Raw genomic sequence first — 27231 nt, forward strand, 5'->3', positions numbered from 1 at the left:
CAAGTAGTGAAGAATGCTTTACCAACTTTGGAGCTGTTGGGAGTGGACCTGGCTCCAAAGACTAACTTGCCCATCCCCTGAGAAGAGTCGTCCAATGGTGAGCCCTGCTGGCTCACATAATCCTTACCCACCAATCAGACTAGCCCTGCTGGCTCACATGATCCTTACCTACCAATCAGAAAGCACCCATTGCCAACGGTCAAACCCTTCAACCACTAAACTGTCATAACTGTCAAACCACCTCCAGCTCTATAAATATGCAGAGATTTTCCTCAATAAAAGGGCATTTTCTCTGATCACAATCCTTGTTCATTCTTTCAGGAATATCATATTGGTTTGGTGATTTTAACAAATTCACCAAAGTGATATAGAATGAGAATTAAAGGAGACATGGGGTCTGGGCACAGGCATGTGGGAACTCAGAAATATGCTCACTTTTTTCTGTAAGACTCAAACTATCTTAAAAAATAAAGTGCATTAATTAGAAGAAGCACAACATGAGCAGAAGTTTTTCAACCTCAGCCTTACCCTAAGGGAGGACCAGGTCTCACCCAGTGACACAGACACATATGTACTGAGAATTAACTCCCCACAACAGCCCTGTATTCTCTTCAACTTATTTCTCTTTATAATTTTGGTGGTATTTTTTACCAGAAGTTCAACAAATCTATTCTTACAATCCTCACTTTTATTATAAAGACAAGTAGAAAAATACTTTAGGGAGGAAAACAGAAACTTAACTCCTTAGGAAGTTCACATTTCCTCCCATCCCTACAGCAAGTATTGCACTCTTTGTTGCCTAACTGGTTTTTTCTTAATATATATTTTTAAAAAACATTGATTTAATGCTATTTTATTTCACTCATACTTGAGGAGATAGGGGTCTGAGATGGGATGAGATCTATCTAATTTCCAACATGTTACTTATTAATTGAGAACACTTTACCTGCCATAGATTGGTGGGAATTCAGCAAGTGAGTTCACATGAAGAGGCAAAGGATGCACATTATAGGACAAATACAGTGAGGCTTATATGACCATGAAAGAGAGTTCTCAATGAGTGGAGCAGTAGACGTATGGCAAGTCAAAGTTAAAAGGAAAGCCATTGTTGTTTATAATTCTTAAGGTGGATGGAACAAATTCTGTTTCAAATACATCCAAAGTTCTCATGCCACCTGTTCTTGGCTAAGCTGGAATCTACTCTAGCTGGAGAAATTACCTCCCAGCTTGGGTGAAACCATGCAGGTTTTATGAGGACTCATATGTTCAACAATGATAACAGATACACTCAACATCCAAGCATGACTCAGGAGAGAGGTGCTGGAGGGGACTAACATGGGAACAAATTGAGGAACCACAGTTATTGATGGAAGTTATAAATGAAGTTATCAATGAAGAGGAGAGTGTCTCACTCAGAAAGCTGTTTTGAAGCAATTCCAGTAGCCACAGAATTGCTTCCATCTTGATTTTCTTTCCTCCTTCCTTTTCATCTCCCACCCTCTTTACCTCTCATTATTCTTTTCTCTTTACCTCTCATTATTTTCTTTGCTGCACAAAATGTTCCTGTTCACTCTACCTATTTTATTCTCTCAACAAAGGCAATTATTTATTCTGTTACCAAGGTTGGACCCAGTTGTGCTTAACAACTGAGCAACATTCCCAGCTCTTTTTATGTTTTATTTTCAGGCAGGATCTCTCTCGGTTGCTTAGGAACTTGTTAAGTTGCTGAGGCCAGCTTTGAACTTGTGATCCTCCTGCTTCAGTTTCCAATGTCACTGGGATTACTGACTAAACCAAGGTGTTTAGAAATCAAATTTTACTGAGAGGTAAATGTATTGATATTTAAGTGTCATTATTATGACGTATTTTCAGCAGAAAGACCAGAGAAATATATCTTTCCACTTTATATTTATTCATATATAACACTGTGGTTTTCATACTTCAATCTTTTATGCCAGGCTGTATGCATTTTGAAACATGGTAGTGGGCTAAGATCTGTTTCCTATGAAACATCCCCAAATCCAGGTTTACATGCTTTGAAAAATAAGAGCTATACACACACAAAAATTCATCTACATGAGGCTTATTTACCATTGTCTGAGCATAAAAGTACTATTCTTTTCCTTTGAGGACACCTTCTATAACAGATGCAAGACAAGTACTGTCAGACTTCAGATGCAACACCATGATTACCAGTTACTGAGAGATGAGCTAGAGCTGTCTGTCCTATACAACTTTATCTTGGAAGCCTCAACCCAAACTCTCAGATAAGAGGTGCTAGAGGAGGATCCTAGGTAGGCCCTGGAGGAAGGAATTTTGAAGTCTTTTACTCCATCATATCCAAGATACAGTTATTTATTCCTAATGTGCTACAGGGCTTTTAAATTTTAATAGAATAGGTATTTGCATGAAACAAATGATTTTTATTTTATTATCAAAATTTATAACATTACAAGTGTTATTATCTTACCTAAGTGATTTGAAAGTATAAAGACTCATGAGGAATAATAATTCAAACATGTAATTTCTTTCTCTACATAAATTTGTGGAACTGAAAGTGTTTCACATTCTCATTTGGCAATTCATTATCCCAATAATGTGTGGTTCCCAAATATCTAAATCCAGACTTTAGTGGCAGAATGACTTAAGCTTGGGAAACAGGAACAGTTTCCCTGAAGGAGACTCAATGGCTGTGTGGCTATTCCTGAACACTTATGCGTCTTTCAGCACCTACTACGTCTTAAAAGGTGTCTGAGGTAGTGAATATTGTAACATTATCCAAAGAGTAGCCACAAGTCTGAGATGACTTCCAGTTGTTCTAAATCTTAATCGTGGTGGACAGCCCCTTTTCATCCTTGGTCATGGATGTGCCAACTGCAGTGTTACAGGTCTAAACATGACAGGTCCATCTACCAAAGCCTGAATTATAATTTTTTCTTTAAATCAAATGCTTCATTGCATTTACAGAATGTGTGCAGAAACTATTTCTTCAGTTATCTACTCAGAGGCAGATGAACCAGTGAGCTGTTTGGTTGAAGTCCCACTTTGTTGTTTTGTATAAAAACATCCCCAGATTCCACACTTGGGTTTTTAGCTTGTTCCACCTAGTATTTATGTCAGTGATCCTTGTGATTTTTCATCTCCTAAACCTGTGATTCTCTCTGTTATTTTCCTACTATGCAAAACACACAAATGCCCTGCAATGATAATTAGCTCAGCACCCTCTATCCCCCCAAAAGTTATCTCAATTCTCATAGGATTCTGCTTCTTATCCAACACTGAAATGTTGTATCAAAACACTGAGCTGACACTCAACTGAAAGATCAATGTCTCATGCTCTTCATTCTGCTAATAGAGTCTTTGAAATTTCTACACAGGAGCTCTGGGTATTCCCGGGCCTGAGAAAACTGTGTGTCTCTGAATATCTTTCTAAGGTTTTTTTCCTGCTTTCCTGAGCATTTTTTTCAAGGATATAGACTCTTAATAACTCTTCCTTCCATTAGAAATACGTTTGGGCAAAATCAAAGATTTAAATCATAAAAATCATTTATTCTTCAGTCCTTATTTTTCATGTAGACACTTTTCAAGGAGTTAAAACTAATTTTACAGTATTATAAATATAAAAAAATTTAGGGCACAGGTTATGGAGATTAAAAAAATGCCAGAGTTGTAGTTATTTCCCTGTTATTTTCACCACATAGATGCAGAACTGTGAGTTCATATGAAATATTAACTAAAGGAGACCCTGAACATATAAGTTCTGACCTCTGAGCATCAGTATGAGAAAAACTAAAAACATAAAGTAATTGATTTTATAGTACTAATAATGGAGAAGAAGGCCATACCATCTGTCTGTCTGTTTCCCTGGAATGTGTTGAAAACATCTGAGGCTATGTTCCGAGGCCAATAGAGTATTAGATTAAAAAAAGGAAAAAGAAAATCTATAATAGTACTAGCATGTGAGGATCCAGTTTGCCAAAGTACCTCAATATTAGCCTAGGCATTTTTCTCTAAGTTATAACATCTTTAATATACTATATTATTTGTCCCAAGACAAATGTAGGTACTAATAAATAATAAACAAATAATTAACACTTCTGTAGTGTTTCACACATGTCAAGCATTTTTCTCAATGGTTTTCGGTTTATTGTCAATTCCAAAATGCTATGAGAAAAGTATTAATCATATTACCTTTAACACATCAATGTTAAGTGACACGAACATTAGTTAAATGAATCGACAATGCTCACCTAGGTAGTAATGGGTAGGACCTTGTAAAACAAAAGCAACCATGGAGGAGGATACATACTACAAAATCTCCATGACTCTGTACTTCCACAAGTAAATTATGAAAACTGGGTCTTTTTGGATGATTGACCTAGAAGATAATTATTTCCAGCTTCCAAAATAGACACCAGTTATCTTGCTGACCAACATTTATGTAAGCAGCAATGTCTGGTATGCTGTAGATCCAAATAAAAAATAGCACAGTATCTCCACCCTTAAGAAGTCTAGAGGAAAGAGAAAAAGGAAAGAAATAAATATAAAACCTCCATTAAATAGGGTAATTTATGATATAAAAGAAAACAGACAGTACTGCAGGCTTATTAAGAAATGTGTGATACGGATCTCTCAGGGGAGATATGCAAAATCATTTCATTTTGGTGGATGTAGGCAATTGGCAGAGTGCTTGCCTAGAATGTGCAAAGGTTCAATCTTCCACACTTGCAAAACATAAAATAAGATTTAAAAATTATAAATTCATGATTTGAAATAATGAGTGATGCTGAGTGAAATTTTTTAAAATCATCTATTTAATTACACGATTACTAGAGTACTGGCATGGCACCCAGGGCTTCATGCATGATGTCCAGCATTCAAACACAGAGTTTCACTCCCAGCCCTCAACTGACATTGAAATGAGGAATCAAGAGTCAATCTTATTACACAGAATTATTTTGATAAAAGGATTATGATAAAGGTTGAAAATTGTGAGACAAAGATTAGATGCATGTCAATTAAAATGCTTCTGCTGTCAAACATTGGTGGTTCTCTTTCCAGAATCATTACTTACTTCAACTCTCCAGGATGATGAATGAACATTCCAGAAATAACTGCCTTAATTTTTTTATCCCCAGACTGGCATTGGGGTCTCAGCAAACACCTTTCTGCTTTGCTTCCACATTACTGCTATCCTTGTGGGTCCTAAGCCTAGGTTTACTAACCTCGTTCAGTAATATCCTGGCAAACTGTATACAAAACCATATTACAAATAGAGTGCACATGATCAAGTGGGGTTTATCTCAGGGATGCAAAGTTGGCTCAATATATTAAAATCAATAAATAAGGTACATCATGTAAACAATAAAGACAAGAATCATTACCTCAATAGATCCAGGAAAATCATGTGACAAAATACAGCACCTCTTTTTTGTTCAAAATACTTAGAAAAACTAGGAATACTAGAAACATACCTCAACATTTTAAAAGTTATCTATGCTAAGCCAAAGACCAACATCATTCTAAATGTGGAAAAATGAAAGCATTCCCTCCCTCAACGGGAACAAGACAGGAATGCCCTCTTTCACCATTTTTATTCAACAAACCCTTGAAACTCTAGTCAGAACAATCAGAGACAAAAGAAATTAAAGCATACAAATAGTAAAAGAAGAACTCAAAATATGACTATTTGCCAGCTACAAAATTATACATTTAGAAGATGCAAAAAAATTACCATAAAACTTCTAGGAATAATAAATGAATTCAGCAATGTAGCAATACAAATTTAACAACCATAAATCAAGTGTTTTTCTTCTTTTATTGGTTGCTCAAAACATTACAATGATCTTGACGTATCATAATTCATAGATTTGATTCAAGTGAGTTATGAACTCCCATTTTTACCACGTGTACAGATTGCAGGATCACATTGGTTACACATGCACGTTTATACATACTGCCATACTACTGTCCGTTGTATTCTGCTGCCTTTCCTATCCCATCCCTGTACCTCCTCTCCTCCCCTCCCATCATCTCTCTCTAGCCCATCTTCTGTAATTCATTTCTCTTTTTTTCTGCTTTCCCCTCATATCCTCTTCTAGTAATTTTGTATAACAATGAGGGTCTCCTTCCATCTTCCATGCAATTCCCCTTCTCTCTTCCATTCCCTCCCACCTCTCATCCCTGCTTAATGGTGATCTTCTTCTCATGCCCTTCCTCCCTGCTCTGTTTTGAGTCACCCTCCTTATATCAAAGAAGACATTTGGCCTTTGTTTTTAAGGGATTGACTAACTGCACTTAGCATAATCTTCTCTAATGCCATCCATTTCCCTGCAAATGCCATGATTTTGTTATTTTTTAGTGCTGAGTAATATTACATTGTGTACAAATGCCACATTTTTTATCCATTCATCTATTGACGGGCATCTAGATTGGTTCCACATTCTAGCTATTGTGAATTGTGCTTCTATGAACATTGATGTAGCTGTATCCCTATAGTATGCTCTTTTTAGGTCTTTGGGCAATAGTCTGAGAAGGAAAATAGCTGGGTCAAATGGTGGTTCCATTCCCAGCTTTCCAAGGAATCTCCATACTGCTTTCCAAATTGGCTGCACCAATTTGCAGTCCCACCAGCAGTGTACAAGTGTACCCTTTTCCCCACATCCTTGCCAGCAAGTGTTTTTCTATATATAAGCTACGAATCCATTGCAAGATAAATTTAAAAAATTACACCATTCATGTTAGCCTCAAAAATATTTGAGAAATCAGTTTAGCAAAATAGGTGAAAGGCCTCAACAATGAAAACTAAAGGAAGAAATTGAAGAAGACCTTAGAATATAGAAAGGTCTATCATGCTCTTGGATAGGCAGAATTAATATAGTAAAAATTGCCATGCTACCAAAACTGTTATACAGATTTAATGCAATGCATATTAAAAGCTCAATGACATTTTTTATAAAACTAGGAAAAAAATCATGAAAATTTATTTGGAAAAATAAGAGAGCCAGAATAGGCAAAGCAATCCTTATCAAGAAGAATGAAGCAGAATGCATAGCAACATCAAAAATTAAAGTATACTAAAGAGCAATAGTAATAAAAATAGCTTGATATTGTCACCAAAAAGACTTGTATTTGAAGGGTATAAAGTACATGACCCAAAGAAAAACCCACATAAATATGGCTATCTCATTCTAGACAAAGGTGCCAAAAACATACATTGGAGAAAAGATAGTTTTTTTTCAAAAAATGGTGCTGGGAAGACTGGAAATCCATATGCAGCAAAATGAAATTATACCTTTATCTCACCCTGTACAAAAATAAACTCAAGACTTAGGCATTAGAAAAGAGACCATGTAGTTAATAGAAGTAAAAGTAGGATCAAATCCCCATCATGTTGGCTTAGGACCTACTTTCATTAAGAAGGCTTCTTAAGCACACAAAGTAAAATCAATAAAGGGATAGAATAAAACTAAAAACTTCATGTCAGCAAAGAAAAAAATCAGTAATGTGAACAGACAGCCGACAGAATTGGCAATAATTGTTATCCCATGCATCTCAGACAGAGCACTAATTTTCAGGATACATAAAGAACAAAAAAAAATCAAAAATCAAATAAATGATTAATAAATGGGCTAAGGAACTGAACAGATAGTTTACAGACGTGTCTTCACAAATATTTTAAAAAATGTTCATCATCTCTAGCAATTAGAGAAATGAAAATAAAAACTACTCTTAAGATTTCATCTCATTTCAGTCAGAATGGCAATTTTCAAGAATACAAGCACTAAAAAGTTTTAGCGAGGATATAGAGAAAAATGCACATGCATACATTGCTGTTGGGATTGCAAATTGGTGCAACCATTCTGGAAAGCAGTATAAAGATTCCTAAAAAAACCTTGGAATGGAACCACTATTTGACTCTGCTATCCAATTCCTTCATTTGTACACAAAGGACCTAAAATCAGCATATTATGGTGATGAAGCCATATCAATTTCTATAGAAACTCAATTCACAATAGCTAAACTATGGAACCAATCTAGATGCCCTTTACCAGATGACTTGATAAAGAAAATGTGGCTTATATACCTAAGGGAATATTATTCAACCTTAACAAATAATGAAATTATTGCATTTGCTGGTAAATGGATGAAACTGGAGGTCAAAATGCTTTAAATAAAATAAACCATTCACAAAACACCAAAGGCCAATTGTTTGCTCTGATAAATGGATGATGATTCATAATTGGAGGACTAGGGAAGAATGAAGAATTTTGGATTATGCAGAGGCAAGTTAGAGGAAAAGTGGGGCTGAGGAGACGGGAAGCTCAGTAGAATGAGACAGACCTTATTATCCTTTATACATATACATTAACACTACTGGTGTAACTCTGCAACATGAGCAGCCAGAGGAAAGAGAAGTTGTGTTCCATTTGTGTACAATTTGTCAAAATGCATTCTACTGTCATCTATAACTAAATACAACAAATTTTAAATGAATTAAATTGTTAAAAATAAAATAAAAATATATAAAAATTTAAATTTCCCTCTCATGTGGCTCTGGATAACTTATGCTTTGGTATTTCTTGTAACTGTCTTCTGCAATTTTCAAGCCTACCTAGGCCTATTCATGTGGAAATTTAGCCTATAGCAGTGCAGTGGCCATTGTATATATTTGCAATTGGTTCATTTTAATTTTCTAGTAATCTAGAAATAACAATATTTTTCATTTGTTATCACACCTGTATTGCCCCTTCATGTATTCATAAAGAACTATCTTCTGATTGCAACATCTAGAACATAAAGAGGTCTGCTAGAAATGATTGTACATTTTTTTCACTTCAGGTCACAGGGCTTTGTTTGGTCTCTAATTCTTTATATAACTTCATATAAAGTACACAGGAGACTGTTTCTAACTTTGCATCATTATCTCAGAGAAAATACAGGGCTCCCCTGTAGCTCCATTAGTGAGGAAGGGGACTGATCATTGAGATTCTTTGAGCAAACTCCCAGGTTGTGCTCTGTCTCAGCCCTGCTATGTCCAATCTGCCTGTTATCTCCTCAACCTGTGACCTCAGCTCTATCTCTGCATTTTTTTATTATCCATTTTTAGATTGATTTTATATTTTACTCACAGCTTGAAACAAAGGAATATAAGTTTTGAAATGATGGTGTAAAGAGCTGACTCTACTTAGAAGCCAGGTGCTCTGTATAAGAACAAACTGGGGAAGTGGGGTCCATGAGACACTGTATCAAGGTGACTCTCAGAGCCACTGGAGAACCACAGATGGTGCCAGGAATACCTCACGAAAATAAAGAGATCATAAACTGTGGAAGGGATTTGAACTAATTTAATCTTAGGATCAAAATGAATAACTGGAATTGTCAACCTGATTAGGACATGATCTCAATCAAGATCCCTCTCCAGATGCATCCAGGGAACTTAGAAAAAACTTTGGAGCTTATCTCTCCTAGGATTGCTGTTATCCACCAGAGAAGAAAGTAAAATTAAGAAACAGGGGACATGTTCCACTGGGGATACCACAATTCTGTGTTCTCCAGTGGAATCTATTCATCTTTCTACAGATATTAAAATGACAGGCCCGCAGAGGCCGGATTTAAAGACATCTTCTCCTTAACACTTACAACTCTTTGGCTCTTCTTAGCTATATGGAGTCCTCCCCTGCCTCAGCCATCTGAGTAAGTGCCTCTGTTTTTTTTTAAATGTTGATGGACCTTTATTTTTTTATTCATTTATTTATATGCAGTGCTGAGAATTGAATCCAGTGCCTCACACATGCTGGGCAAGTACCCTACCACTGAACCACAATCCCAGCGCCAGTACCTCTGTTTTCTCAGATGCAGAATTAGTGTTTCAATGGTCATAGAAAGACTGTGTAAGAAAGGAAGTTGAGCCTGTTAGTGAGGTTTCCAGAAGCTGCAGAAGAGATATCAGCTCCAACACTCTAACACAGCCAGGAGGAATGTGTTCTGTTTGGTGTGATGAGGATATTTTCTTCTAAGAATGTTTGTTTAATTTAGATCCTCCTGAATTTAGTCTATTTTTCAGAGGGACTATCAATTAATTTTAGTTTTTTTATTTATTTTTAATTTAATGACTTCCAGTGAAAAAACTTACATATGGTATCAATTTTAGAGACTTTATACTAATCACTTCTATGTGTATATATATTATCAAAAAAGCCATGTTTTAATTGAACATTCTTATTATAATTTTGCTTCTATCATCTTGATAAATCAAATAGATCTCTCATTGATATAAGTGACTTTCATAGTTTGAAGAACTAAGTTTTGAAACCTTTAGAAGAAAATAAGGGCCTATGTTTAGAATTGAATTTCATTGAGGGAAAACTCACACTAGTATAAAATATCTATTTGAATTTTCTTATGAAGTCTTTGCATTCAATGCAATTTAACAAATTAAAATTTTCCTGATCCTGTATTCTATCAGTTAGGAAATGCCACATGAGAGGACTATTATAACAAGATTTTGAAGTTCATTAAGCATTTAAAAAAATCAAATGAATATGCTGGTAGTTTCCCTTTCCTGGCTCCAAAACACCCAGGAATATAATTCACAATAGTTTGGATAATATAATATATATATAATGTGTGTGTGTGTGTCTGTGTATGTATGTATGTGTGTGTGTGTGTGTGTGTTTCAATTTCTGTACTATTCAAAATGTTTGAATTTGATTTTCTTTAGAGAAACTTTTAGGTCACTTAAATCCCATCCTACCCTGGTAGCAGTACTTAACTTTCAGATTTTTTTTTCCTAAACTCAATTTTTTTATGTTTTCAGCATGGATAGAAAAATGTGAATCTATCTCATTTTCCTGTCACTAAGGCACAAAGAACAAGAAGAGAAAGGAAAGCCAAAGCTGTTGATCTGGAAAGCAGGACTGAAAACTCCCATCACTACATCAATCAGGGAGAAGGACTCTCCTGCAGGACTTCTGATTTTTTTCCACTAATGTTACCTTAGGATCTGTGAAGAAGCACCTCTGGGGCTTCCTGTTTATTTACTTTAAAAATACACTTTGTCTTATAGTGGCTTTTTCTGCAGAAATTTTAAATATTGGTAATATAAATATCATAGCTGTAAGTGTGAACCCTGAGTTTTACAACCCCAACAATTTACAAAAGCATAATTCTCACCTCTATTTCTCACAAATAGCTGCAAATCATTTGCCAACATATTGCACAGGCTTTTTCTAATCATATTGCTGGCATTTGTGAGCTTTACAACAGATGTGTCCATAGGACTAACATCTGCTGGGTGATGGTTTTTGCATTCTCTGAGATACCTATCTTGCCCTAGTGCTTTTCATAGATTTCCTGAACAAGTAGTGCCACAATATAGAAAGTTCTGTCTACATTCACCTCAGTCCCAAACATACTTGCTTGAAGTAGAACTAATCTCACCTGCCTCATCCCTTTTGCCCAATTTTACCTTAAGTGAATAGTAGATGTGGATGGGGGAGGACTGGCTACAGTGGTGAAGCTGTGCTCTGTGGTAATGATGATCCAAAGCATGTGGGTCTGCACATGCATAGCTAAGTGCTGAGTAAGTAATAGGATTCTTTTGTCATCTCATCCCTAAGAGAGAGGCAGGGAGATGCTCACACTGCAGATGAGAGAACAAATGTGTGCTCCCTTCACCATGGAATCTGCACACCCAGAAGGTCCTAAGAGCCCCAAAGTTGCAGTGGAATCTGCAGAGGGTCATCCTCCTCCTTTAATTCTTCTACTTCTGTCGTGACCTTTAGATCATGTCCATTGGCTGAGGAGTTCTCACTAGTTTGGGGGTAGATGTATGATGATGCATGTATCATAAGCCACCCATGATTTGGTGATTGCATGTTTGCACACTCTCTAACATGACAGCTTTCTTGATTTAGAAAATAAAGGAAATCTTAACCATGAGGGCCCCCCAGTCTTCAATATCACCTCTAACAAATGAAAGTTCTGAAGGTTTTAGACATTTCTTTTTTTCCATGTGTGATTTCTTTTTCTCATCTACTCATTTAGCCTTTCCTTTCTCTTACCAGATGTGGATTCTTCAAATATGACCTATTTCAGAAATTCATGTTAGATTCACTGTGATTTACACATACTTACATACAGGATGTCAAGACAGGACATCTTGATTTCTCCAGTGCATAAAGCACAATATGAACACCTGCTAAAAGAGGGCATCCAGTTACCAAGCTGTCAGCATCACTCCTAAAACCATTATTTGAGGACTATTTTTCAGATCACCCCACTGATGTCAGAAAGATTGTGCTCTGTCCTGCGATCTCCTAGACTGCGCTGTTCCAGGCATGAGTGTGGTGAATCACAGAAGGAAAGTTGTGCTGAGGGATTTCTGTTAGCTTCTCCCTAAGAATGGTCCCCGTTCCTCAGGATGCTTTCTAACAACAATGGTACGTCAGCATGGGCATCACTATAGAACTTTTGTTGCAATACCACTATGATATATTTATATAATTTTAATCATACATATATTTCATATGCAGCATTTAATGATATGATTTTGGTTCAAAACTGGAGATATCAGGATAATTAGAAAAGTATTTTTCTGGGGTTTCTCTGGGAACTACATGGAGATAGAATAGTTGTGCTTAGCATCACATCAAATTGCATCCCTTTCTTTCATGCATATATTAGGAAACAGTCTAAACTTTTCCTGTTACTAATACAGAAATTCACTTTCAGAAAACAATTTTTCACTGTTTTAAAGGCAATGAACCAAAAAAAATTCCATACATTCTGAAGTGTTATTGAAATTCATGGCTCTGTTCACACCTGGTTTTCATTACTGCTGTTCGCAGGCCTGCAGATTCCTCAGTCACACTGAACTTAATGTCTCCAATGGCTTGAGACACAGGTGATTCAAAAGTTTTAATCAATCAGTATTTTAATGCTTGTTTTTATAATGCTCAAATGTTTAAAATGAATTAAAGCAGATCCTGTATGTCACAGAAATGATATGATAGAAAGGAATTTTGTTTTTATAATACAATTTTTTTCCCATTGAGAGAAGATATTTCAAGACCTTTTCTTTATTACTAGGGATTGTACCCAGGATTCGGGTTAATAACTCAGCAACATACCCAATCCTTTCTACTTTTTGTTTTGAGTCAAGCTCTCATTAAGTGACTTGGGGCCCTGGTAATTCATTGAGGCTGATTTTTAATTTGGTATCCTCCTGTCTCAGACTCCTGTGAGTGCCCTAAAATAATTTTTAAAAATTATTTAGCACATGCTAATGTGAATCCATTTGTACTTATAGTATAAACATACCCATAAATATTTGATTTTTGTAAAATAATTGATAAGAATAGGCATATGACATTTACATGTATGCTGATGTTATAAAATAAGAGAACCCAGTACTAGTGATCAAATGTAACCCATAAAAGCTTGGATACATATGGACATTTGATGTATATATTTCTAATCTTTTTTTCCCTAGAATTATCATGGGAAACAACTGAAAAACACTAAATGAGTAAATGGATCAAATTTTGTCAATTTTCCTGATAATTGCTTGGGGAAAAATTGTCCTTTGCTCATGGTGGTAGACAGTTTTCATTTTCCACAAATATTGCACGTTGATACTCATATATTGAACCTGAAAATTTTCATCATACAGAAACTGATAAAAGTGTCCTATATCTCTTATTAGAAATAGAATGAGATAGATGGTGAATAAAGAATGCCAAAAAAAAAAAATTAAGAGTGAAAAGTAACTCAGGATTTAAAAAGTACAATAGGGTGATTGCCATCAATGATAATTACTTATAAAATTCAAAATAACCAGAAAAGAGTTTACAGGTTTCCAACATAAAAATGAGAACATAAAAAATGTAAATTGACCTGATTTGATCACAACATGATGTTTACACGTGTTGGATTATAATTCTGGATCCCAGATTCAATTAAATAAACAAAAATCAACACTTCAATGTTTTAAGCAGGTATCTATATATATAAACTCAATTTTTTACATGGTATTCCATATTCATGAGTATTTAGCTTTTCTTAGTTTCTCTTGATATCTTTTTTTTCCTATTTATTTATTTTGGTACTGAGTATTGAACTCAGGGGAACTCAAATACTGAACCACATCTCCAGCCTTATTTTGTATTTTATTTAGAGACAGGGTCACACCCAGTTACTTAGCACCTCATTTTTTTTTTCCTAAGGCTGGCTTTGAACTTGCAATTCTCCTCTTTCAGCCTCCTGAGTCACTGGGATTAGAGTCTTGCACCACTGCACCCAGCCTTAGTATCTTGACTGATAGATTTACATGTTGTAAAGAGCCATGAAATGATTTAACCTTACATGCAGGATTTTCTGATGTCATTTATTTTTCAATATATGGCTGGAAATGATTTAAAAGACATACTTACTATTTTAGGGACTTGAATTAAAGCACAACATGTTTGTATAGGAAATATCTCATTGGTAGTTTAACATCAAATTTTCTGTATCAAATTCATTTTTGGGCCTCTCAACTGAAAAGTTGCTTGCTTCCTGGAAGGGATAGTAAGAATCTTTTGAAGACTCATCTTTCAGGCTTGAGTAAAATTATTTTTTTTAATAAAAATCTTACAACTGAAATGAGGATATATTTTTAACTGTGACATTAATTATGACCCTGATTTCAGATGACTAAGTAGAAAAGATTAGAATATGTTCTTACTAGTATTTGAACCTGGACTTGAATCACTTAGGATAGCTATTCTGGTGATGATAATAGCATGTACATAAGATAGATGGGTACACTGTGGATTCAAACACAGTCCTAAAATACCACTAAAGATCTTATTACAGACAGAGATAAAATGCTCCAAAATTATAAAACATGTTTGAGGCATCAACAGAAGTAGTTATTAAAATAATTGAATTAAGTCTTCCATGTAACATGCATGAGAAACTGCAGAATTAAAAAATACTGGCCAATATTCTTCAAGGTCATTATATGTCAGAAACACTTCATATTTGCACACATAACAGCTCTAGAATTAAGGTAATATTACTGTCCAAATTTTGTAGATAAGATGGTCAGTGTTTAGTATCAAAGACTGCTTAAGATTACACTTGAAAGTAATGGAAGATCTCAGGTGAAAATTCAAACAGTGTGTTAGAGTATGTAATTCTTAATATTGTCTCAGTTGATATATTGAAGATATTAGGTCTGGTAATAAACCAAAATAAAGATGGCACTGAAATAATATACCCTTGTATAAAAGCAAAAATTTTAGAACTTTCAAGGTGTACTTAACTAAGAAGAGAAAGATAAAAACCAAGTCAGGATCTATACCAGAAAACCTCAAGATGAGATTGTAATCTAAAATTATTTTCAATAGCACATGATAATTCTGAATGGATAAGAAAGTTGATACACAGTTGGAGCTACACTGTTGTGGCATAATTCAGGAAAATGATACCTGAAGAGTATCAGAAGAACTTGAGTGCTGAAGTGGGAAAGGTGTGTTGGGGTGAATCCACACATTTTCTGATGGTAATAGGACAGGGTGAGATTCAAGGGGTGATAGTGTTTGAAATGAAGTCTTTTTCTTAATTTTCTCCTTAGATATTTACTACATGATTCTTTTCCCAAAAGATGGTTAAGAACTACCAACTATATAATTATATTGGTATAAAAAGTGCATTTTTCTCTGAAGTTGGCCTTGGGATCTCAGGCAACACCATTCTTCTTCTCTTCCACATCTTCACATTTCTTCTCCAGCACAGGCTTAAGCCTATCGACCTGATCATTGGTCTCTTGGCCATAATCCACCTGGGGATGATGATAATTGTGGTGTACACAGCTACAAATACTTTTGTGTCTCAGGACTTTTGGGATGACATCAAATGTAAATCCATAATCTACTTGTACAGGTTTCTGAGGGGCTTCTCTATTTGTGCCACCTGCCTGCTGAGTGTCCTCCAGGCCATCACCCTCAGCCCCAGAAGCTCCTGCTTGGCCAAGTTCAAACATAAATCCCCACAGCAGACCCTGTGTTTTCTTGTTTTCCTGTGGGCCTTCTACATGTCCTTGAATACTCACTTCTCATTGTCTTCTACTGCCACTCCAAATGTGACCTCAAATGTCATTGTGTTTATTACTGAACCCTGCAAAATTGTGCAAATGAGTTATTTCCTCAGGCATTTATTTTCTGTTTTTGGTATATTCCGGGATGTCTTTCTTATAGGACTTATGGCTCTCTCAAGTGGATACATGGTGGTTCTCTTGTGCAGGCATAAGAGGCACTTTCAGCAACTTCACAACACCAGCCTTTCTCTAAAAGCATCCCCTGTACAGAGGGCCACCTGGACTATCCTATTGCTTATGAGCTTCTTTGGGCTCATCTACTGTTTGGACAGCATCTTCTCCTCCTCAAGAACTATGTGGAGCAATGATCCTGTCTGTTATTATATTCATTTGATGGTGGCCAATGGCTATGCCACAACATGCCCCTGGCTGCTAATCCGTACTGAAAAACAAATTATTAACTTCTGGAAATCTTTCTTGGTGAAGATAGTACATATTTAACTACTGATGATAGATAAGTTTCCCTAATCTCCCAATACACTGGCTTTTGAAAAATAAATCACAGCATAGAATGTATGCTCTCTGGATTAAGAGACTATGGACATATGCATGTTGGGTTAAATCTGTTACTTTGAGATATGTGAATAACAAATATATCACAGAAATGTCAATGTTATACCTTTTTGAAATAACACAAGGACCCAAATTATTTGCTTGGTGTAAGCTAGAAATTCTTATGAGGCTCACCTTCATGATCTGAGTTATCTATTATAAACACATTGAGTGTATATCACTTTTTAATAAGTGCTTAAATGAGCTGTATTGTTCCTAACAAAAATGTCAATAATTTGTGCCAAGAATTACTGCCTTTTCTATCAACTTTTATTCTATTGTCTGTTAAAAAGAATTGAATGTAAGGACTCAAATTATCATATGTACACCAGTGCTCATAGTAGCATTATTAATGACAAATCCTGGTGGAAACATCAATGCCCCAAATCATAGGAATGTATAAGTAATACATGGCCTGGACATACCATGGAATATAATTTAGCCTGGAACCAAAAAAAAATGCCTGAGGTAGTAATTAGTGAACTTTGAAGACATTATGGCAAGTGAACTATCAGTCACAAATTATCCAATGCTGTAATATTTTAATGTAGAAAGTGGAACAGAGAGTAGAAGCCTATATAGACAGAAAATAGAATGATAGTTACCAGGGTCTGAGAACGTGAGTCAGTGGGGTGTTCTAATTGGATAGCAACACAATAGTTTGAGAAGAAAAAGTGCTAGAGATGGATTATGAATGTTTTCACAACAGTATGAATGTGCTTGCTGAGTCTGACCTGTACTTTTAGAGAGCATCACAAAGTTCAATCACAAGAATGGGTCCCAAATTGAAATGGGTGGCACCTCATATGTGTATAATATGTCATACAACTTATTGCCATGCATATCTAAAACAACAAATAGAACAAAGCTTTTGGAATAAAAAAAATGAAAGGATCAAAATGGTAAATTTTCTGTCATGTGCACTTTACCATAACAAAAGTTGCCCAATGACCTTCTTTATATTAAGTGAGATATACCCATTACAGAAGGACAGACACCACATGTTCTCATTCATTTGTAGGAAACAATAAGTAGTTCTAGTAGAACAGAATGGAATGGTGGTCACCAGAAAATGGGAGAGCAGGGAGAGGACAAGTGGAAAGAGTTCATGGAGGGGTATAAACACAGAATGGAGAAATCACTTTGTGTCAATAACTTTGGCACAGTAGGGTGCCTATTGGTTAAAACAACTTAAAATGTGCAACTTAAAATTAAATTGAAAAACAAAATTAAATTAAAATTCCAAAAACAAAAAAATTAACAGCTGAAGAGATTAAAATACTTATTGCTGTGGTCTGATTTTACAACTTATATACATGTACTGAGTTATCAAAATGTACCCTGAAAAAATTTTCATATATAAAAATATACCCTTAAAGAGAGTTTCTATTCCACATAGTTCTTGAAATTCTAGACAGAGAAATTAGATAGACAAAAGAAATTAAAGAAATACAAATAGGAAAAGAAGATCTCAAACTACTATTTACCAATAACAAGATTCTATACTAAGAGGATCCAAACAAATCCACCAGAAAATTTTTAGACTTAATAAATAAATTTAGCAAAGTAGCAGAATATAAAACGAATACCCATAAACCAAATGCATATCTACACATCAGTGATAAATCCTCTGAAAGAGAAATTAGGAAAAGTATCCCATTCACAAGAGCCTCAGGGAAAAAAAAGTATTCCATCCTCTTGGATAAGCTAAATCAAAATTGTCAAAATGCCCATACAAATCAAAGTGCTATACAGATTCAATGTAATTCCAATTAAAATCCAAACATTTTTTCTTACAGAAATACAAAAATCAATCATGAAATTCATTTGGAAAAGTAAGAGACCCAGAATAGCCAAAGCAATTATTAGGAAGAAGAGTGAAAAAAGGGGCATCACAATAACATAACTTAATCTATACTGCAAAGATATAGTAACAAAAAATATGGTATTTTCACCAAAATATACATGTAGATCAATGGCACAGAATAGAAGACAGAGAGACAAACTTAGATAAACACAGGTATTTGATATTAGACAAAGTGACAAAGAACATACACTGGCAAAAAGATAGCCTCTTCAACAAATGGTGTTGGGAAACTGTAAATCCATAGGAGCAAAATAAAATTAAACTCTTATCTCCCAACATGTACAATACATAACAAAGTTTATCAAGGACCTAGTAAATAGACCAGAGACCCTACACCTAATAGGAAAAAAAGTAGTCCCAAATCATTATCATGTCCAATTAGGCTTGACTTTCTTAACAAGACTACTAAAGAACAAGAAATAAAATTAAGAATCAATAAATGGGAATAAATGGGATGGATTCAAACTATAAAGTTTCCTCTCAGAAAAAGAAAAATAAGGTGAAGATACAGCTTACATTTTGGAAGCCAATTTTTGCCACAGACATGTCAGATAGAGCACCAATAGATAAAGAACATAAAAATCTTACTCAATCAATAAATGTGATAAGGAGCTGAACAGACATTTCTCATAAGAAGATACACAATTTATCAACAAATATATGAAAAATTTTCAACATCCCTAGCATTTAGCAAAATGCTAACCAAAAGTATTTCAGTCATAATGGCAGCTATTAAGAATAAAAACAAGGACTGGGGTTGTGGCTCAGTGATAGAGAGCTTGTCTAGCATGTTCAAGACACTGGGTTTGATTCTCAGCAGCACATATAAATAAGTAAATAAAATAAAGATCTATGAACAACTAATATATTTAAAAAGAATAAAACAACAATAAGTGTTGGCAAGAATGTGTGGAAAAATGAATTTTCAAACATTGCTGTTGGGACTGCAAATTGGTGCAGCCAATATGGAAAGCAGTATGGAGATTCTTTGGAAAACTGGGAATGAAACTACCATTTGACCCAGCTATCTCATTCTTCGGTCTATACCTAAAGGGCTTAAAAACATTATACTATAGGAACACAGCCACATCAATGTTTATTACAGCAAAATTTACAATAGATAAATTGTTAGACCAACTTAGATGTCCTTTAGTACATGAATGAATATACACAATGGAATATTACTTAGCATTAAAAGAGAATAAAATTATGGCATTTGCAGGTAAATGAATGGAGAATATAATGCTAAGTGAATTAAGCCAATCCCAAATAAGCAAATGCTGGATGTTTTTTATGATATAAGGATGTTGATTTATAATGGGGATGGCGGGGAACACAGGAGAAATAGATAAACTTTAGATAGAGCAAAGGAGAGGAATGGTAAGGTAGGGGGGGATTGCCGCAGGAAAAATGGTAAAATGATATGGACATCATTACCCTAAGTACCATATGAAGACATGAATGGTGTGATGCTACTTTGTGTATAACCAGAGACATGAAAAATTATGCTCTATATGTGTAATATGAATTGAATCACATTCTGCTGTTATGTATAACAAATTCAAATAAATAAAATAGATGAATAGATAAAGAAAATGTGACACATATACACAAAGAAATATTACTTAGCATTAAAGGAAAAGAAAATTATGGCACTTGCAGGTAAAGGGATGGAGATGGATAATATCATGGTAAGCAAAATTACCCAATCTTAAAAAAAAGAGGGACTGAAAGTTTTCTCTGATAAGTGTATGCTAATCCATAATGGGAGGGGGGGGGTCATGAGATGAGTGAAGAAATTTGGAGGGAATAGAAAAAATGATGAAATGAGATGGACATCATTACCTAGGTACATGTATGATTGCAAGAATGATGTGAATCTATTTCATGTACAACCAGAGAAGTAAAAAATCCTGCTCCATTTGTGTACAATGAATTGAAGAGCTATCTACTCTCATGTATAACTAATTAGAACTAATAAAAATGTATTTTAAAAAAGAATGAGAATTGCACTGGGGGTATGGCTCAGTGGTAAAGTGCTTGCCTGGCATGCATGAGGCCCTGGGTTCAAATGCCCAAGCACCAAAACAAAAACAAAAAAAAATGAGAGAGAGAGAGAGAGAGAGAGAGAGAGAGAGAGAGAGAGAGAGAGAGAAACCTTATAAGCATCTGTGAAAAAACTCTTAAATAAAAATTATTTTACATGTCATGATCCAGAGTATTCCAAAAAATCATTTTTAGAATCTCCTAACAGTTTTAAGGTTTTTTAATGAATTTTGGGTTCAAGTCACATTTTTGGTTTTTTGGTTGGCCAGGGATTGAACCTAGCAGTGTTGAATCCAGCTCTAATTAACCACTGAGCCACATCCCAGGCCCTTTGTATTTTTTTTTTATTTTGATACACTGTCTCAATAAGATGCTTAGGGTCTTGCTACATTATTCGAGACTCTCTTTAAACTTCAATCATCTTGCCTGAATGTCTCAAGTAGCTGGGATTACAGGGGTGTGCCACTTTGTAATTTATCTGAAGAAGGAGGAGGGTTTTTTTAAGCAGAAGTCTGTGCTGCTCAGTCTTATAAGGGTACACTGCCTCATGCAGCAACAGGTTCTTCATTTTCTGGATAACATATTTTACATGAGTTCAAAATGTCAAATTAAAATTGTAGAGGAGTAGATGGAAAATTTTGGGCCATAATAATTTATGCTATGAAAATTATGTATTTTTAGTATTGTTTTAATCAGAAAAAGTTAAAAAAAGACAGCAGAGTTACTTTTCTAAGTAGAAGTCAATATTTTATGGTATTGAATATTTCAAATGATAAATGTGGGAAATTCTGTAATGTCATAATCTACTGCTTCCTAATATCATTGCTCCTCTCTGGTAATTATTGTCTTTAAAGTTTTGACCTAAGAAACAACTGAAGATTAAGGACTGGTTCAGGTAAATTGTAAAGAGGTTTCATATACCTTCTAAATAACAATAGTTCTTTTAGTGAAATTATATTTCAGATAAATTTTCCCTTTTGTTTTTAAAAAATTGCTACACAGTGCTTTGTTTTTCACAAATAGTTTAGCAGCCAGATACACACCCATAACCCCAGCTTCTTGAGAGGCTAGGGCAAGAGAATTTCAAATTGGAGGCCAAACTTCTCAATTTTGACAGACTGGCTTAAGTTAAAAAGAAAGAAAGAAAAGATGTGGATTAACTCAGTAATAGAGTGCCCCTGGGTTTATATCCCTGTGATTTATTTGTGTGTGTGTCTGTGTGTGTGTGTGTGTGTGTGTGTGTGTGTGTGTGGTTTTGGGACTCAAACAAAGGACCAGGAGCATGCTAAGCTAGTGTTTTGCCACAGAGTTACATCTTCAGCTCCCCATGTAGCTAAGGCTTTTTAAAAAAGATTAAAAAAAATGAGATACCAGTTAAACCCAGAAGGGCAGCTTAATTTAATAAAGAACTGAAAATGCAGGAAACATAACAAAAGTTGGTGACAAAGTCAAGAAATTGACATTCCCATAAATTTCTGCTAGAATTGTGAACATTACACTATGGACAGAAAGCAGTTTGATGATTCATACATAAAATTTTCACATAACTCACTGACTCTACTCCCAGCTTTATACTCAAATGACCTGGAAAACAGACACTCAAACACCTGTATATGAATGTTTATAAAAGCATTATTCACACCAACTCTAATAAGTAAGTAATTTTATTACAGAATTATTGATGAAGAATTCATAAACTCACAAAAAGGTGAAAACAATCCAAATGTCTATCAACAAATAAGTGGATAGTGAAAATGTGCACTGTGTGTGTGCACATGCCTATAAAAACCAAAGCAATGCTGATATATGCTACTACATAGATGAATCTCAGAAATATTAAACTAAGTAAACAAAACCAGAATGAAAAATATATATTGGATATAATTTCATTCATGTGAAATAGCCGGGATATGTACCTTCACAGACTGAAAATGCAGTTGTCTGGGCCTGGGAGGGCAGATGGGAGAGTTTTTGCTTAATGGAAACATGGTTTTCTTTTATAGTGACTAAAAGGTTAGAAAGAATTTAAATATGGTGATCACACAGCAATATTGTCAATGTCACTAGGTTGCATATTTAAAAGTTCACACTTATCAGAACTTAATTTCAAAAAAAATCAAACATATAACCACAGACAACACTGTAATTCTACTGAATTGCAGTGAATACAAGTTTCTCATGAATGACAGGCACTGGGGAGCTATAGAGTCTCTGCATCCCAAACGCAAAACTTGGATGGTAAATCTAGCTTCCAGGGGTTTCTATCCTACTATGTATCAAGCCCTATTCCCGCTTCTTTATATACGTTAGTCCTTACATTTCCCACAAAATTTACATCCTGTGTGGAGGAATAATGATTTTTTAAAATTTTATTTTGGTTCTAAGAGTTGACTGAAGGGAGCTTAAACATGGAGCCACATCCCAAGCCATTTTAATTTTTTATTTTGAGACAGGTCTTGCTAAGTTGCTTAGCACCTCACTATGTTGAGGAGACTGGCCTCAAACTTACTTTCTCCTGCCTCAGACTCCTGAACCACTAGGATGACAGACCTGTGCCAATGTACCTGATGGAACCTGATTTTACAAATGACTGAATTAAGGCTCAGAGACAAACTGATTGTTTCAGGTTCACCCACCATGCAGACCAGTGATTAATACTCTCCTGAATTCCAAATTACTCTTTCATCTAGAGGATTAAAAAAAAAAAGCCTGTTAATGATTGTTTCTAGATGGAGGAGAAGGCATGAAGCAAGTATTTCAAAGGGGCACCAGGAACCTGTTGGGTGTGCCTTGATTGTTGTGATGGTTTTATGGAGATATGAATATATCAAAACACAATAAATTGTTGATTGAATGTGTGCAATTTATTTTAACTGAATAAAATCGATTTTATTAAAATTAATAAATGATCAACCAAGGGGATTAATGAGTGGCAAAAGAAGACAGAAAAAGACATTCAACATCATAGATCATAGTGAATTGTGATTAATATATCCATTAGCATGGCTAAAATCTAAAAATCTGCCAGTGTCAACTGCTGGTACAGGAAGAGAAACAACAGCAACTGTCATTCATGGCTAGTGGGATCACAAAATTATGCAGCCCACTTGGGAAGAGAGTTTGGCATTATTAAGCTGTATTCTTACCATATTTCCACCAACCACATCTTAGGTGTTTATCTTATGGAGTTGAGAACTGATCTACACATAAAATCCTCATGCAAATGTTGATAACCCCTTGGACTGGGGATATAGCTTAGTGGTAGACCACCTGCCTAGCAAGCATGAGACTTCGTGTTCAATTCCCAGAATCACACACACACACAAAAAAAATATTTCTAGCTTCTTTATTCATAATTACCAAGAACAGAAAACAACCAAGATATCCTACAATAAGTGTTTGCATTTTATTAAAAAAAACATGGACATATCCATAAAACAGAGAGTCCTTCAGCCATAAAAGAGTAATGGGCTAACAAATATAAGACAAGAAGGCATCTTAAATGCATCTTGCTTAGGGAAACAGCTGGCATAAAAAGTTACATCTGTGTAATTCCAAGTATAGGACACTCTGGATAAGGCTAAACAACAAATAAGATCGACAGACCCTTAGCCATGCTAAAGAAGAGAAGAACATAGAACTCAAATTACTAGCATCCAGGATGAAAAAGGCAATATCACAACAGACACTGCAGAAATACAGAAGATAATTCAAAATTATTTTGAAACCTTATACTCCAATAAAATAGAAGATAGTGAAGCTATCGATCTGATAAAAGAGGTGAAAGACCTCTACAACAAAAACTACAAAACACTAAAGAAACAAATAACCCAATCAACAAAGGAGCCAAGGACCTGAACAGACACTTCTCAGGAGAGGATATACAATCAATCAACAATTACACACAAAAAAAAATGCTCACCATCTCTAGCAATCAGAGTAATGCAAATTAAAACCACTCTAAGATACCATCTCACTCCAGTAAGAATGGCAGCCATTATGAAGTCAAACAACAACAGGTGCTGGCGAGGATGTGGGGGAAAAAGGTACACTTGTACATTGTCTGCACCAATTTGCAGTCCCACCAGCAATTTGGAAAGCAGTATGGAGATTCCTTGGAAAGCTGGGAATGGAACCACCATTTGACCCAGCTATTCCCCTTCTCGGACTATACCCAAAAGACCTAAAAAGAGCATTCTACAGGGACACAAGCTACATCAATGTTCATAGCAGCACAATTCACAATAGCTAGACTGTGGAACCAACCTAGATGCCCTTCAATAGATGAATGGATAAAAAATGCAGCATTTATACACAATGTAATATTACTCGGCACTAAAAAATAACAAAATCATGGCATTTTCAGGGAAATGGATGGCATTAGAGCAGATTGTGCTAAGTAAAGTTAGCCAATCCCTAAAAAAACAAATGCCGGATGTCTTCTCTGACATAAGGGTGGTGACTCAAAACAGAGTAGGGAGGAAGAGCATGAGAAGAAGATTACCACTAAACAGGGAAGAGAGGTGGGAGAGAATGAGAGGGAGAAGGAGAATTGCACGGAAGATGGAAGGAGACCCTCATCGTTATACAAAATACATATATCATGGTGTGATGGGGAAAAAAAGAGAGAGAAAAAAATGTGTCAAGTAGATTGGGTAGGTAGAGGTAATGGGAGGGGAGGGGGGAAGGGAGTATAGGGAGAGGAGAAGAATACAACAGACACTAGTATTACTGTGTGTGTGTGTATATATATATGGCTGTATAACCAATGTGATCTTGCAACCTGTACATGTGGAAAAATGAGAATTCATACCCCATTTGAATCAAATAAATGATATGTCAAGATCATTGTATTGTCTTGAGCAACTAATAAAAAAAAGTCAAAAGACTAAAAAAAAAATCTCTCTCTCTCTCTCTCTCTCTCTCTCTCTCTCTCTCTCTTTAAAAAGAAAGAAAGAAAATAAAAGTTGTAAAAATGGATTAGGTTGAACAACTGAGAAGAAAGAACCAGACAAATCTCATTGGGAAGTAGAATAAAATGAAGACAAGATTTTGGTTGGCCATTAATTCTCAGTGCCAAAAAAATTCATTGATTGTCAAGGCCCAGTTCTAGAGTATTGTTTGGTTGAGAGAGGAGAACAATAAGCCTGTACTTTTTGTCATAATTAACAGACATGATTTTTCAGAACAGTTTTAGGTTTTCAGAATAATGAAGCTCATTGTAGCATGTGAATTAATGCCTGCTTCCCACAGAGTTACTCCTAGTTTATCTTATATATATATATATATATATATATATATATATATATATATATATATATATATATAGAGAGAGAGAGAGAGAGAGAGAGATAGACAGATATAGATATAGATATAGATAGATATATATTTAGTTATACATGGGCACAATATCTTAACATTTTTTTTAATGTGGTGTTGAGAATTGAACCCAGTGCCTCACGTGTGCGAGGCAAGCACTCTTCCACTGAGCCACAACCCCAGTCCTACTCCTAGTTTTTATATATAAGTCTATGCATATAAGTATGAACATTTGGATGAATATGAATATGAAAATGTGTATGAATACGAATATTTGTATACATGAGTATGAATATATGCAGGAATATAAATGTGAAGACTAATATTTATATGAGTATGAATATGAATATGTGTCATAAAAAATGAAAGAAAATACAAAAACTATCCAAGGTTATTTGTGCATAAAATACATTTAAAATATATTTCTCAGGTCTGTCTATTGAAAAATGGTTCAGAGTAAAATTACTCCTTTATCAATGAAATGCCTCCATATGAGATTTGATGTCTAACTTTCTTGATGGTGAAAAGGAAAATACAGAAAAGTGAACCAGGACCTTCTGTACTGGAAAGAAAGGGGGTGACAGTGGGAGATAAGAAAAATGGATGAGGGGCTGGGGTTGTGGCTCAGCAGTTCAGCGCTCGCCTAGTATGTGTGAGGTGTGGGGTTCAATCCACAGCACCTCATAAAAATAAAATAAATTAAAAAAATGTATTTATGTCAACTACAACTTAAAAAAATTAATTAAAAAAAGAAAGATGGAGACAATAAAATGATAAAAGGAGCAAGAAATTCTAAGACAAATGGAACTTCTACCAGTGGGTTGGAAGAGAGATAAGGGGGCCTCCTTCCTGAGTGTGCCACTTATTTCTTCACTGTAGTGTTTATTACTTCTGTCCATCAGTCTGGTTCCACTAGGAGTCCCGATGTTAAGTGTTCTCCACCACCTGTCACTTGAGTCCTGTTTGAATATGAAGGGGATCTGTTCTCATTATTGACTGCTGCTCCAAATCAGTAAATTGTCCTGACCCTGTTAATATCTCTTCCGTAATATCAGTCCCATGTCTCCAGTTATTTTCTGCCTGCTCAGTGCAGAGATCCATCCAATTAGATCTCCACAGCAAGTAATCCCCTCTAGAAAGACATCCTTTAGCTAGTGTGACCCAGTCATGGGGAGGCAGAGCCTCACTACAGACCAATTCAATAAGACTTTGAACAAAAGGCAAGTTGGGGCCCTACGTGAAATGGGCAAATTTTAATTCCTTTAACGTTTTAAAAGGAACAGCAGCATGAATTAACTCTCCT

At 35.3% G+C, this 27231-nt stretch overlaps 1 protein-coding gene across 1 annotated transcript; it reads left to right on the top strand.

Annotated features, from left to right (window-relative positions):
* Nucleotides 1-15652: 15652 nt before the first annotated feature.
* LOC143404101 (vomeronasal type-1 receptor 90-like) lies at nt 15653-16585 on the top strand. Its single transcript, XM_076862430.1, has one exon. It carries the CDS (start codon nt 15653-15655, stop codon nt 16583-16585), a length of 933 nt encoding a protein of 310 aa, XP_076718545.1.
* The last annotated feature ends 10646 nt before the right edge of the window (nt 16586-27231 follow it).

The sequence above is a fragment of the Callospermophilus lateralis genome, chromosome 7 (genome assembly GCF_048772815.1).
Source record: "Callospermophilus lateralis isolate mCalLat2 chromosome 7, mCalLat2.hap1, whole genome shotgun sequence".
In the NCBI taxonomy this organism is placed as follows: domain Eukaryota; kingdom Metazoa; phylum Chordata; class Mammalia; order Rodentia; family Sciuridae; genus Callospermophilus; species Callospermophilus lateralis.

Excerpts from the sequence above, each read along its gene's own strand:
- LOC143404101 (XM_076862430.1), top strand. The coding sequence starts at position 15,653 with ATGGTTAAGAACTACCAACTATATAATTATATTGGTATAAAAAGTGCA.